At 37.8% G+C, this 16,480-nt stretch overlaps 1 protein-coding gene across 1 annotated transcript in view; it reads left to right on the forward strand.

Moving 5' to 3' along the window:
• Window positions 1–16,480, forward strand: part of LOC113232408 (octopamine receptor 1-like) — a 169,235-nt gene that overhangs the window by 80,034 nt on the left and 72,721 nt on the right. The window contains exon 2 of the mRNA XM_026467115.1: window positions 4,440–4,885. Coding sequence (XP_026322900.1) covers window positions 4,474–4,885 — 412 coding nt within the window. The 5' untranslated portion in view covers window positions 4,440–4,473. The remainder of the gene's footprint in view (window positions 1–4,439; window positions 4,886–16,480) is intronic.

Here is a 16,480-nt window from a genome sequence, read left to right on the forward strand (position 1 = left end):
ATTCGTTTATTTGTTTATTTGTTTATTTGTTTATTTATTTATTTATATCTTTATTCATTCATTCATTCATTCATTCATTTATTTTTCAGGGATAACTAACAATTGTACATGAAATGTTTACAATCAGAGTTAAATATTTCTAACATTGGTACACGTACAATCAACAGCATTATCCACAACTACTTTTAGAACTAAAATTAAATTTTGCATACCAAGAGTGTTACTATTAGAATTAAAATTAAAATTCTCGTGTGTGATGGGTAGGGCTAAATAAACTTAAAACAAATAAAAGGTAAATAAGAAATTAGCACAGAGCATCAATAATAGCTTTTTTAAATTTAGAAGCAGGCAAATGGAATATGTCAATATTGCTAAACAAATCATGGTAATGAGAAAAAATACGACGTAGAGGAACTCGCTTGCCAGTATTTGTTCTGCAGGTCGCCGTTTTAAACAACGAGTAGGAGCGCATTCGCCGTCGATAAACTCTCATTGGTATATTATATCTAATATGTTGCACAAGATCCGGGCAATCAATTAAATTGTGACAAAGTCTATGGAGTGTTACTGATTGAAGAAGCATTCGTCTATTGTGAAGTGTTAGCATTCCAAACTTAGATAGTAAACCCTCGTATGACGTAATTTTTCTAAATATTTTATAATTTATCGACTTAAGGAATTTAGCTTGAATTTTTTCAATTTGTTCTGAGTATTTTTTATAGTAAGGGTTCCAAATTGAGAACGCATATTCCACTTGAAGTCGAATCAGACTAATATATAAGTAAAGATAAGTTGATTGACGAGAGAAGTCGGTAGCAGTTCTCATGACGAATTTATACATTCGAAACCCTTTGGCAACGATGGAGTCAATGTGTAGATAGAGATGTAATTTATTATCTAATATTACACCCAGGTACATAAGATTAGAAATTTTCTTTTGAACAAACATTTTGAAATAAGATTTTAATATGCTATTCAAATGAATGTTGGTGGAAAAAGTGATAAGATATCAAATCGAAATCTTGAAAATATACATGAAACTGAGTGATTGCTTTAGAATTTTAACCAAACCGGTTAGTTTACTTTTAAAAATAATATTTATTGCCAGTGCAATAAAAAAAAGCACAGAATACATTTAATAAAAGGAAAACACAAATAAAAAACTGCATATTTCCATAAGAAATTTCTTCCTGCAGACCTAAAATATTTGTAATAACGGGCTCACGTGAACAAAATACAAAATTATGTAATACAATATTTAACATTAAATTATTATAAACTAGATAAATACATATTTCAAAATATAATACCTATAAAATGGATGTGAGAGTAGATAAATAATGGTCCTTAACTCTCAATTTAAAGGTAGCTAATTATGTAGTCTCTTGAACAGAAATAGAAAGTGCGTTCCAAAGTCTGACTGCATGGACAGTGAAAGAGTGAGAACAAAAACCGGAATTGAAGGAAAGAAAAGACAATTGGGACCTAACGAGAGAGCGAAAGTATTTGTTCTGAGACCTGAGAAAGATGAAACGCTCTTACAGATACTTGGGAGACGAAGGGTTATGAAGAATATTGTAGAGAACAGAGACTATATGCAAATTCCTGCGGAGACGAATGGGAAGCCACTTGAGTTGATTGCGATAGTGTGAGATTCGGTCAAATTTACGAAGGTCAAAGATAAACCTGATACATAGATTTTGCAACCGTTCAAGCTTATTTAGCAGCTCTTCTCTAGCATCCAAATAGCAGGAATCAGCATATATAAAATAAGAGTTTGGGCTAAACAGATCTTATCTTCAAAAGGCCAAAAATGTTTTGGAGAAATGGACTTTTCGACTGACTTCATTCATATGAGGTGACCAAGCCAAATTCTTTCCTGGCATTATGGATTGGAACAGACTTTACTTGTTGAGTACCCACATCAATTTCGTAGCTGTAGAGGCCCTTGTGAAAGAGTTCTGCAGGAAGAAAGGAAGTACTGCCACCTTACTTATTTTTACTGCCAAGCAATATTGTGAACATTACAGCGTTCCGGCTTAGAATGGTGCTGGTGAAATCACAGGCACATGAGACTTGTCAACGTATGTCTCAATGTGACGGGCACAATGGCAGTGTCCCTCACATCTTTGCGATTTAAAGCTCTGAGTGACACTGCAACTGCTGTGGACAAACTTGTTGCTTACCACCAGTTGCACGTCTTGTTCATCCCGTACGTTACTCGGTATCATAAAAAATCTCTCAGAGATAACTAGGACAGAATTTGTAAACTAACAGCCAAACGTATAAGAAATTTGAATAGAATACAATTATTGCATTATCAATGTCATAATATTACAATTTAAAATATAATGTCAATGGATAATATATAATCATCACTAATTTAGGGTGCACGAAAGCTTCCCACATGAAGTTTTTTTTTTATATAAAAATAAGTGCGCATTTCACCTCCGTCTCACCTGATGGAAAGTGATGATGAGGTCGACGATGTAGCATGCACACCTAAATAATGCCTATTCGCTCTCGCCTTGAAAAGGTCCAAGTCGGAGAATAAGTCCCCAGGTAGAGATTTCCCTACCTGCGGACTTATTCCATTCTTAATCCATTCTCTAGCCGCTCGCCATATAAATGTGGAAGCAAAATGCTTCGTGCGAATCCTGGGAATGTCCACAACATATGAGAGGGATCCCAGAGCCGACGTTTAGTCCCCCGATGATGGAAAGGGGAAGGCGAAATCAAATTATGCAATTCTATCGCACACTCTCCGTGTAGAATACCAAAAAGCAGGCAACTTTACTGCGGTGTTCAAGGCTCTGCAGCTTCGCCTTTTTTTGTGTAAATAGTTTTGGTATAGTCAATTTTTTGATAAAGCGTGAGTTGTCCATAAAAATAAACAAAGTTGATCAACATTTTTTTTAGTGCTGATCGACTCAAATTTCAAATTTATAAAGAGATCATTGTATGGGACGCAAACAATCGAGACAGCAGAAGTTAGTCAAATGTCATACAATATTTTTTCATACAAAATGAATAATATTTTATTAAATTTTATCAACATCTGCTGTCCCAATTCTTTTCTTCCAATACAACACAATAAAATCATTCTTATAAGAAACTGAGTCTATCGGCATTGAAAAAAACTAGTCGGTTTTAATTGACTAGTTTGTTAATTGAGTTAAATCCAGTTAATTTTGTATGAAAAATCATTTTAATAAATTTGACCAACATCTGCTGTTTTTTCGTCTCATGCCATGAAATCATCCTTAAAAGAAGCTGAGTCTACCAGCATAAAAAAAAAGTCAATTTTACTCGCTGTCCAGCGCTTCCGACAAATGTGTGAAGTTCCAACCTGCATCGGGCGAGCGTTTCCCGTGACCCATGCCCAGCAGTGGGACGTATAAGTGGGTTGATGATAATTTACAAAGAATAGTTATTTTTTCATGAATAATAATGATGACCTATTACAAAGTCACGACTTTATTTATGGGGCAATAAAAACGCTTCTAAGATAAGTTTTCTCTTGGTATGCAAAATTTGCCATGACGTAGTTTAAAACTGTCTAAAACTTTTTACAAATCATTATTTATACAGCTTCTGTTTAGTTCTTTCAAATAATGAGATTTTTAAATAAAAGGTAAACGTGAACTGTGAAATGAAATATGAAATCTATTTACAACGGGCAACTCCAAGAGTTTCTTGTTCATTTTTTGTTTTGTAATAATTAAAATAATTTTGTAAAGTTTCACAATAGAAATGGCAATGGTAATTGAATTGACAATGACTCCTCCTTCCCACGCGAAAAAAAAAGAAAAAGTGCTACCTGTAGCATCACGGGCACGCGTATTTATAGCTGAGTTATTTGTATTTTAACCGACTTTAAAAAAAGGAGGAGGTTCTAAATTCGATTGTATTTTTTTGTGTGCTCCTACCTCCGAGGCCGAACGGTTACCATGCTCGACTGCTTCCAGGCCGGGAGAAATATTTGTATGGCCTACATTTTTTTTCTCTCGTGTGTTTGGGTGTAATTTGTGGATGTCTATGTGTGTGTCTATGGGACCCGCGACTCAGGGTTTCCCTATTGCGGGACTATGAGTGTGTACGTCATTATAAAAAAAAAATCAAGTACGCCTGTACTTGTTAAAATGTACATATAAATAAAAAATGTTTTCGATACTAGTAGGTCAACTGTTAAAATTAGATTGAAGAAGGCAATAACGCAATTAGTAATCATTAGAACGTCATAATATTGGCAATTAGGTAATTTTTGGTAAAATTTTACCTTCTTTCTCAATCTATCGATAAAACTGTCGACAACAAATGCATGACTATTTAAAATTTAATGAAAAGTGACAACCACGAAAATGTCATTTTACTCCACTTTAAAAAAGACAGACTATAGTTAATTACGTCATGGTAATAATAATATTTTTTTTTTACAGAGAATGTCATCACAACACCGAATCTCCTAGCTCAATGATCTCTTTAACAGAAGCAGATCTCTTAGACAACATCATAAGATGGAACGCAACCGAATTAGAAACAGAAATATTAACAGAAAATGTGAAAGGAGAAAATACAACAAAATTAGAAAACAACATTTACCACATTATAGAAGATACAAAAGTGCCAAATGTAAATTGTAACAGTTTTAATATCAGTGACTTTTGTGAAGTTAACACGTACGATACAATTGAGATTAGCGTTGTAATAATATTGTTCCTTTTAATAGTTGTAACGGTAATAGGTAATACGTTGATAATTTCTGCTGTGGTTACAACGAAACGACTGAGAACTGTGACCAACTGTTTTGTGACTAGTTTGGCTGCGGCGGATTTAATGGTTGGCATTTTTGTTATGCCGCCTGCAATTGCTGTTCATATCAGTGGTAAGTTACTTTCATTATCTTACATAATAACTTATAGGTATCTTAGTGAGGTACAGGTTATGAAACTCCACATGCTACAATTTTGCCTTAGTTTCTTGCTCCGTGCGGGTAATTTTAGAAATCAGAACTACAAATATTTGATTACAAATATGTATACTACAATTTAAATGTCTTTTTTTAACCTACTTCAAAAAAAGTAGGAGATTCTCAATTCGACTGTATGTTTTTTTTGTATGTATGTTACGCGACAACTCCGGTATTTGTGAACCGATTTTCATGATTATTTTTTGTTGGAAAGAGGGTACCTCCATAGTGGTCCCATTTCATTTTGAAGAAAACCACCCACCTCTAAGGGTGGCTGATCACGCATGAACATTCATTTTATAAATAGCGCCTAAATTTTACTTGAGGAGCAATTATTTTAATGGTTGGGTTTGCTATTATCCAATTTAAGGCGTTTTTCTCTCTCAATATATTTTGAGTAGTGAGAACCCATTTTTATTATCTCCTGTGTCAAATCCTGTATAGTGGCGAACTAGGGGATATTTCTATAAAACTTGGCAAATAGATGTAATTCTACGTACTTTTGAGGTCGGTTTTTTAGTACTCTGTACTGTTATGGACAGGCGTGTAGTTTACCATCAGGCGCATGACTTGTTCGTCCTGTCACTTGATATCATAAAAAAAGTCCCTTCACTTGTCTACTAACAGAAAGGTTGATAATAGATTGACTGCATGTTTACAGTTAATGCGTGAAGTCGTTATCAAATTGGCTGCATGCAATTAATGTGATAATTTCACGAATTAACTGCATGCGGTCGAACTCGGCTGCATGAAGTCGGTTTCGACTGCATGCAGTTAATGCGTGAAGTCGTTATCAAGTTCATGCAATCGAGGTCACGCATTAACTGCATGCAGTCTAAATCGACTTCGTGCAGTAGAGATCGACTGCATGCAATTAATGCGTGAAATAATTATCAACTTCACGCATTAACTGCCAACTTGCAGTCAATCTGTTAGAAGTCAAACTCGTAGAAATGTAGATTAGAAACAGAATATGCTGGATTTGTGATTCTGTGAGTAAAAATAACAATATACGATAGAAAGATTATAATAAATCGTACGTGTAGGTTTGTACGAGGGTTGTTGTGAATATTAGCAGCCGCATTCCCATCTGTGGATAATCCGCATAAATTCAGATATCCGAGTCAGATGCTAATATTCATTGCGAATATTCGCGTCGTAATATTAATTTACTAACCATTTAGAAACAGGAGGTCTAACACAAAATACGAAGCAACGATCATCGTTTTAGCTTCGGATCGGACCGGAGGTTACCGCGAAACGCGTACGAAGATTGTGATTTGACATAAGTCCTTACTCCGAAGCTTTTAACATTATTTTCATCGTAATACTAGCTATATGTGTAGTACGTATGAGCTTCGTTGTGACTTGTATACTTCCAGACTCCAAGCGCAGAAAGCAGCTCAAGAAAAGTGATTTTAAGACCTAATTATGTAATGAGTGCATCATTACATAATTAAGTCTTAAAATCGCGTATTAAGCAACGAGTGCATAAAATAATATTTTAATGATTTTGTAACATTTGCTGTCAAAAAATCAACCTGCATAAAGTCAATCCGCCTGCCTAACTTAATTATACTTTGATTACAGTAAAGTACACAAATTAAAAAAAAACATAAAACACAGTAACCACAGTTCAAGCCATATATATATATATTTGCATATCGATATTGACTTATCTATGATTATGATACAACACTAAATCCGCCATTTGTGGTGGACGTTTTTGGTTTAGGTAGGGACGTTTATTCCGTAGATAAGGCACCTCTTTTCCTTTATTTTTGTCCATCTAAGATTTTGTTAACAATCGATGACAACAAAGGCAAATGAAAGCCATACAAACGCTACGATCCAAAACACAAAGAGATAGAATAGAAGGGGTCAGATACCATTGAGATTTTAACCAATATTTTGTTCTTTATGAGTTTTAAAGCTCCGTTGCAAGACCTCTACGCCAATTTAACAAGCAGAGCGTATGCGTAGCGTCATACTCGATATTATAATTAGCAAAAATACAACATTCTTTTTTTGAAACTCATTATAGTTCTGTGTAAGAATTATTTATGTTTATTTATTTTTTAGTTCCGTAGCGAGTATCATAGACAATATAATTTTGATTCAGAACTAAATAGAGCGCCTTTGTGATAGGTTTATGAAATTATAATTGACATGTTAAAGTACAGGAGTCGAAAAAAGCTTTTTCGTGTAAATTTAATAAAGAAAGTTTATTCGTTATTTTTTTATTGTACCAAGTGACGGGACGAACAAGTCGTACGCCTGGTGGTAAGCGACACGCCTGTCCATAACAGTTGTAGTGCCAGTCAGAGCTTTAAATCGTAAAGATATATGGGGCACTGCCACACTCGTCCTTTTGAGACACAACTTGACAAGTTCCAGTGCCTGTACGTTCATCAGCTTCCTTAGAGCGTGTATGCACTACGTCCGATTCGTATCAGGGGGTCTACTCTCGATCTCCGTCCGAAACAATTACTGCCCAATAAGTAATATTCGACAAAATTAAAAGACAAGTATCAAGTATGAAGCTTCATTCGCATCACGCGTCTTTTCATTTGGTCAAGTATTGCTTATTTGGCAGTAATTGTTTCGGACGGAGATCGAGAGTAGATCCCCAGTTCCGAATCCGAGAAATAATGGTCCGAAATATCGCCGCGATCCTTTTATCTCTAGGTGCACAAGGGATATTTGTATTTTCTCGGATTTGAATGGGACTTAGTGCACAAGCGGCATCCGAAGTGGGTCTGAGTTTTCTACATTTGTATAGTCTGGGATTTGGAACGAATACGAATGGGATGCAATGCGCAGACGCGTTAACCCGTTTAAGTAATATTCACATTTCTGCTTGATAGCAGAAATAGGTAGGGTATAGGGTATTTCCCTGGTGGAACTCTTTCACAAGACCCTGTAGTGCTCGGATTATAAATTCACCTAACTTCACGTTTCTGCAGGATAAAGATTCTCTTAATATCGGTGGCATTACCCCGAAGCAGCCTTATCATGATTACAGTTCTGTATAGGTTCGTAACGACAAAAAAGCGGGATATCATCATATACACTTCATGTAGCGCTGTCTCACAACGATTCATTGTGAGTCCTAAACTGAATCGTAATAAGAGTTTATGGAAAGACCCCTGACCCAATGTGGTCCACATTAATTTAATTTCTTAAATTGGTCCTACCGGGATTACTCTAGGCATTTCATCATTTAGCGTCTTTCTCGTTCATCATTTTCGTTCTTTTTTTGTTTCAAAGGGTGCACTCTCGTGGTAGTCCCATTGTCATCAAGTCAGAATCTAATGAGGAGATCCATGGAAATCGAGGAAAATCCTCAAATTTTATAGGCATATCAGTATACGTACCGATTTCACCTTCGATTGTGGACCGATTTTGAAAATTCTTTTTTGTTTTAAAGGATATACTGTCGAGGTGGTCCCTGATGCCGACGACACTGTTCCGGGTTCGTTTAGGCTATCACAAATTAAAAAAATTGTTTTCCGCAAATAATAGTCGACTTTTCACTTGACACAATACATGTAATCAATAAATTACCGTCACCATGACAACCAGAAAAGAAAATATAAAATGTACAAAGGAGTCCGTAACAGTCCCATTAGAAGTCAGAATATGATGAGATGATCCTATGGAAATCGAAAAAAGCCCATAAGCAAACTTTTGAGGTCGGTAGTTACAAAAAAAGCATGCTAGGAAAAGTGAGTTTTATTTGTTCCGCGAGGGTATTAATTATATATCACACCACAAGCGTTAGGAATAAATTATTTAAATTGTATAATATTTGTGATAAGGGCCTCTATATTTTGCACCCGTGTTACACAAACCTTTTAGTGGCCGAATATAACCTGCTTAGGGGAACGGGCTATGGACAACAACGATGACTCAGTATAATGGCCCTCCTTATCCGAATACGGTGAAGCTAAACAGAGGGTTATAATTTGAGCTGCGTATATAACTGAAATGAAGCGAAAATAACTACCTTCGTGGCCGAACGGTTACCATAGCGATACCGAGCATGGAGAAATATTTGTATAGCCTACATTTTTTTATTTCTCTCGTGAGTGATGACTCATCATCATCATCAACGCATTATACCTCCCACTGCTGAGCACGGGTCTCCTTTCAGACGAGGGTTTAGGCCATAGTCCGCCACGCTGGCAATTGCGGGTTGGGGACTACACACGTTTTCCGAGGGTTGTGACTTCAACGTGTAGGTTTTATCACGATGTTTTCCTTCACCGAAAAAAGGGCTCATGATGAATTTCAAATTAAATTTCGCACATAAATTCCAAGAAACTCAGAAGTGCGAGTCTGGAGTCCAACCCACGACCCTCTGCTTGAGAGGCAGTAGTTCGAACCATTAGGCTACCACGCCTTTTTTTTCTCTCGTGAGTTTGGGTATAATTTGTAGTTGCTATGTGTATGTCCATGGCACCCGCGACACAAGGTTTACGCAAGAGTGCTTACAGGCGGCGAGTTTAGCAGCGATGCAAACGCGCGTTCGTTCGCGACAAGTGTAGCAATGTAATCGATGCAGTCGCGCATTTGCTCCCGTTTCCATCGCTGCTTAAAGTCGCGTGCGTGTGTAAAGGTAGACGTTTAGCGACTGCATCGCGTTTGCATCGCGTTTGCATCACGTTTGCATCACGTTTTCATCGCGTTTGCATCGCTTAAAAGACGCCGTGTGTAAACGCTCTAAGCTATTTGTGTGTGCGTTATTTATTGTTTATTTATTTATAGGTATAATAATCTGTTACGGCACATCTAAAAACTGTTTCACCGATTGTAGCATTTGTCTCAACTGTTTGTGTGTCTTAGACTAAAACATGTAACAAAAATCCAATTTGGTTTTCTAGTGCAATCAAGAGTAAATTAGGTGATAGTGATTGGTTTTCGAGTCGAATGGTAAAAATGTAACAGTCGTAGTCTCTAACAAATCTATGTACAATACAATGCAAATATTGTTTATTGCACATTCAAAATTACAATGACAAAACAGAACAGTGATGTAAGTATCACAGAGTAATCGCTAAGTAGCAATTTCTTTCAGGCAACCTTAGGATAGAAATTTAACAGTTGGAATGGAGGGCGCAACCAAAGAATATCTTGTAATGAAAGTGGTTATAAATAAATACACTACTCATCAATAAAGTAAATAAAACGATAATAATACGAGTAAATAAAATAATGAAACAGAGGCAATGTTTAATGTATATTTTGTTAACAATCCTTCACAACAAACGCAATTTATAATAAATAGAATACAACTGGCCAAGTACGTATATGTTTTAAACAATCATTTTTTTTATAAAGATTTATGGCCCGATTGCACTAACGATACGGCTAGTCCACCAATTTAAAGTCGCTCAGGGAGCTATGGGACGGGCTATGCTCGTAGTTTCTCTGAAGAACAAAATATAAAATTCGTAACGAGGTTATCCGACAGAGAACCAAGGTCACCGACATAGCTCGTGCAATAAGCAAGCGGAAGTGGCAGTGGCCTGGCCATATCTGTCGAAGAACCGATAACCGATGGGCAAAACGAGTTCTAGAGTGGAGACCGCGACTCGGCAAACATAGTGTAGGACGCTCTCCGGCCAGGTGGACTGACAAACCTTTTACTGGCAGGAAATGGTTGCGACAAGCTGAGGACCGGGCGAAATGGCGCACATTGGGGGAGGCCTATGTCCAGCAGTGGACTGCGATAGGCTGATGCTAACGATGGTGACTATAATACTATTATAGTTCTGTGTACATAACATTAATGAAAATTTTCGTCTTTATGATATAGTTTATGAAATTATAATTGACAGAGTAAAGTACAAGAGTAGAAAAAATAATAATTAATTGAGGATACGTATAAATATATTTTGAATTTCTAAAATTTAACAACGTACGTCTAATCCAGCTTTAAGATAGTCCGCCGCATTAAATCGTACCAGTGTTATGACAAAGCTAAGTATGACATTACACCAAAAATGCTTTTATTGCATAAAAGTCCTAAAAATAATATGAACCTCGTGAAATAAATTATGTTAATGTGAAATTTTATAACTCTCCTATTTAAGCATAAAAAGTTATCGACTAATTTCGTTGTAGAGCCTTTAAGCATCATTAACGACCTCCGAGGCCGAGTGGCTTGCAGTTTACGTGGTGTCCCCAAGTTTCGAGTTCTATTCTACATAAGTTCTGTTCATAGTGCCCCTCCCTATCAACCTCTTGGTTATGCGGGAAAGGAGCGAACCCGCACAGGGACCATCTAAGACAGGTCCTAACCCCCGATCAGCACGTTTGCACGTACTTCATCCGGTTCTCTGTAAGGCTAGTGCACATACAGCACCTACCCTATTTTCCAGATAGGTACCGGAGCTGTAGGCACGCCCACTTTTAGTCGCGCTCCGCAAGGGTAACGGTTGCCACCTCTGAGCCGCCGAATCTAAGCCGACTACCAAATCTCCTCATTGGTGGCGGAGCTGTAAGGCACGCTCACTTCCCGACGCCGAATAAACGGCGTCTTTCCAGTTTCCAAATCCTACGTGGCTGGAGGGACCGGAAGATCTCTAGCTCATCCTCTAGTAGCTCTCCGGGCTATTGCCGGAGATGTCATGTGTCAGTGTTATGAGACAATGTCCGGACATAGCCACCGACTTCAAGGGCCATTTACGTGCCCCACACGTCTCCTCCGCCTCAGGCCCTCAACTGGACCGCCACTAAGACGCGCTCGCTGAGCGCGGGACGAACGCCTACTGGGGTAGACGAACGTGTTCGTCCCTGCAGCGAACCACAAACCCCGGCGAATCCATACCTGAGTCCGGGTCCGTCAGAGACGCCCATGAAGACGTATAATTGGCGGAGGGCTTTTCCCTGACACCCGCCGTACCCTGGTCTTGCCGTCGAGCCCGTTGTCTCTCCGGAAAACTTTATCTCTCGGGTCGGTAAACAGGGGCAATGTAGAAAAACTAACTATGTTCATGGTGCCGACGTTGTTTCTGATTTCCATAATATAAGTGCTTTAGTTAATTTTTCATAATACCAAATGACAGGACAAACGTGTCGTGCGCTTGTCTGGTGGTAAGCCAAACGCCTGTCCATGACAGTTGCAGTGCCACTCAGAGATTTAAATCACTAAGATCTGAGGGGCATCGCCACTACGACACTCAGACACATAAGTTGACAAGTTCCATGAGCCTGTAAATTCACCAGCACCCTAAGGCACCCTAAGTCACCCTAACCCACACCGGAACGCAGTAATGCTCACATTACTGCTTGGCAGCAGAAATAGGTAAAGTGGCATTACTTTTCTGGACGAACTCTTTCACAATTTTATAATTTATTTATCTCTCATGAAAAATTGCTATTTTAAGTTATGGCCTTGTTACACAAAGGGTACGAAATAAAGAATGTATTATTTATAATAACTCACAGACACTCAACATTGCCCCTCACTAGGGAAACCCTGTGTCGCGGGTGCCATGGACACACACATAGACAACCACAAATTACAGCCAAACTTACTAAAGAAATAAATGTAGGCCATACAAATATTTCTCCCGACCCGGAAATCGAACCTGGGACCTCTGCGAGGCAGTCGGGCTTGGTAACCGTTCGGCCACGGATGCAGTAGTTATATTCTGTATACATATTAATATTCATTTCATTAATATTAGGTTTCAAGTTTATTATAAGTAATTATAAGTAAATCGAAGCTTTACACTTGTTCAGAGGTTGTACAAAGGTGCTTAACTTAGTTGTTTCGGAGTTAGCTATAATAACACGTTAGTTTTATAAACTACATGCAGTATATACAATAGAGTATTAAGTAGAGGCCCAAGAAACTTAAAACTATGTTACCCAAAGAGGGCTTATTAATAAAATAAAAATGCTCTTTGTTCAAATAAATACAAGATTGAAGATATTATATTAGGAATTAAATTATAAAGTTGCAGACACGCCTAAGGTCCTATTTATTCAACACGAATTTGACCGTGAGACCGCGTTGCCGCCGTACTGGCGTGCATCTAACTGTCATAGCAAAGTACTGTATTTATTTAGCTTTTACGTTTTAACTTCAAGGCTAGCTTGTCTTTGGTCCGAGGAGTTTAAATGTTGTTGCCTAGTAAATTTCAATTCAGATTCGCCATTAACGTACGTGCAAGCGTGCTAACTGGGCGGAAGCCGCGCGGCGACCGCGCGTAAACTTTCGCGTCATGTGACTGGACGCTGTCAGTTGTAGTGCACTTAGAGCTTTAATCCAGAAGACCTGCGAGGCACTGCTACTGCACCTGACACCCAGAGATTTAAAGTTTATGAGGCCCGTGTGCCTGTAATTTCACCAACACCCTTCGAAGCCGAATGCAACAATGCTCACATCACCGCTTGGCGACGGAAATAGGTGTGGTGGCATTGCTTTCCTGGACGAACTCTTTCGTAAGGAACTCAACTGCTACTCAAATTACTTACTAAAGTGTACCGCTTTAGGTATAATGTATTTATATAGCAATTGATTATTTTATGCTTTCTATTTAAGACTCGATACAATCTATAATGGCTTTGGTTGATTCCGCGTGATGAAGTGTAAATGTTGAATCGATCACTTTGAAAAAATATATATTGAATTTGAAGATATACACTGATTAGTAAACGGTGTGAAAGCATGATTCCTACTTAGAATAATAACGCATAGAATGATAGTTTCATATCAAACGAATTGTTGTTGTAAGCAACTTGTATTTACGCTCGTCGGCACGCATACAATTAAACAAATAATGATGCCATGGAATAACATTTCCATCAAAAGTGGGGAAATTGTCTCTTGCTTAACTGATCATTAAGTTATTAAATACTACCCAATTTGTATTTAATGCATATATAAACAAAACCTAAAGGCGAGTTTAAGTACGGCAATCGAATTTCACTTTAGTTCATGAAAATTTGGATATATAAATAGGCTGATATTATCTGTGGGTAAACACATGAAAAGTACATAACAACAGTAAAGAACCTGAAAGTTATTTATACACGACTTTGAAGAACTAATGATGACTTTTGTAGTCAGTGTTAATTCCCTAAAATAAGTTTAGTTAAGAACTTTTGATTCTGGACAAGATAATTTTTTTAAATGAGTCCTGTATGATGAACAAGATTTTTACATGAAACTAATGAAGGCAAATACTAAATATATTTCGTATATAGCTAACGTCAATTCCCTACAATGTTGCCGCGGCGGTGTATTTTTCTAGAAATTCTGCAACTGTCGCGATATTGCTTGCCTATTCTTAAAAAATTACGTAATATAATTATTTTGAAATAGGGAAACAAAAATCCGTTACTTTGCAACATTTTCTTGTATCTTGTTGCAACGAAATTAATTTTCTGTTTTAGTGAATATTACATAAAAATACAAGTTGAAACGCTTTACTTCCTTGTGGAATGTGATGTTAGTATCTATTTTATGTTTGTCTGACTTATTTTTCCACTCATTTATCGCACATTTCGCCATTTTTAGCTAAAATTCTTGAGCTGTTCGCGGTGCAAGTTGACCTTGAGCAATGACAGCCCGCCCGCTCGTGTAAGGCTATTTGGGTCCCTACAATTTGCCTCACTTAGCGTGTGCGGACCAGACACCTATGTCTTATTATTCTAACGATTCCTAAAAATATTCACGATAGAAAAAACACAAACTTATTTCCAAATTTTACAAGAAAAGCGCCAATATACCAATGATTTTTTTGTGACTGAACTAAATAGAACAAGTATAGTATACCATATACGTTTCTCAAATGGCTTAAATTTCGTTTGTAAAAAAATACATTCTGAAATAAAGCCAGTGTCCCTGCTTCTCGATCCGTCCAATAGAACCGATACAGTACGAGAAAAATTTGAATTCATGCTGAGGTAGAACCATCTCTTAAGTCAAGCTAAAAAGCTGTTGGGAAAACCCAACGCGCATTATTTTGGTCAACGTAGCGAAATATAGCCTAAACTAAACCCACTTCTTGTAGAAGACCCGCGCCAAGCAGTTGAACGTATGTAAGTGTACAATGACTGGCGAGTTTGTATGCGTGATTTCTAATGTCTACAATTTTCGCCAGGGATTCTATAGTTATAATTTATTATATATACAATGCCCTCTATATCAGCGTTTCCCATTTGTTGGGTCGCGACCAAGTACCGGTCCATCAAAATAAAATACCGGGTCGCAACATTCCCGCCTTGTTGAAGTGGGACCAGACCTCAGGCTAAAATTTTCGTCATTCGCGAACTTGGATTCTTTAGTAAAAAATAAGCAACAGCTCCATACTTCGCATAAAATAGGCGATACCGAAATAATATAATAAAACATTTTACTTATAATAAATGTGTATAATTTTACTTAATGTAAGAAGCTTGGGTTTAAAAGTATAGAGTGGGTCACGAAGAAGCAGTATGAAAATTACCGGGCCACGGCAGAACAATGGGAAACACTGCACTAAATGTATCTAAATCTGTTTTAGTCATGTTTTAGCTAATGTCTTTTGTACGATGTCATTTTACAATCGTATGGTATTATTTATGTCGGTAATACCGGGTTATTTTTAAAATACTAACAACCTCTCAGGACTATATTATGATTCCATGACTTTTCATAATTCATCAGATTTCATATTCACACGAAAATAAATAGATTTAAATATACCGCTCTAAACGGTAATAACTCTGTGACGGGTGTGAGAGTCGTCGCGGAGCGGAGGACGCTTGCACGTTTGAACTTAAAGTCAGGCCACACTGACGCGGTATAGCGGGAAGAGCGGTCCGGGGGCGGACCTGCGGGAAGCGAATGCGTGCCGGGGTGTGCCACACAGCAGTCCCGCGCGTAGTTCGCGGCGGGACAGCGGCGCGAAGGCGGCCGGTGTGACACCTAAAGCGTCAAGCCACACTTCATTTTCAACCTTTTTTTTCCATTCTCTTAAGTTTTCAACATAGATAAAGAAAGCACCATGTCACTGTAGGATAGTGATGAAGAAGAACTTCTTCTTTTATTAGCGCTAATCCTGCGTTCCACGTTCATAGTACTTCGCTTTGGACACATACTGCTATTTGCTATCCAGGTTTTCTTTTTTTTACGATACCAATGATGGAATGAACAAGTCGTGGGCCTAGTGGTATAATAAGGCAAATTATTATTATTAGGGTGGCTTCATTGAGGGCTTATGCATCCCCTCATCACTGCGACTATTGACTGATCTATTGTCATCACCACTAATTACAGTGCCAAGGCCAACAGCATTGAAAAACTGAAGGACTTTCCTAGCTCCAACAGATTTAATGTCCTCTGGTTGTGGCATGTGCCTTCCCAGTACGGAACTTCGTACGCCCATCAGGGGGTAGCATTGGGTGAGTACATGAACAGGAGTTCACCCGCCTTGTGCCAGAAACTACATTCTCTATTCTCTCTCTGCCCAATATTAGACATGTGCTTGTTTAAGCCACAATGCCCTGTTA

The sequence above is a fragment of the Hyposmocoma kahamanoa genome, unplaced genomic scaffold (assembly GCF_003589595.1).
Source record: "Hyposmocoma kahamanoa isolate Upper Pololo Valley unplaced genomic scaffold, ASM358959v1 76, whole genome shotgun sequence".
Taxonomy (NCBI): Eukaryota; Metazoa; Arthropoda; class Insecta; order Lepidoptera; family Cosmopterigidae; genus Hyposmocoma; species Hyposmocoma kahamanoa.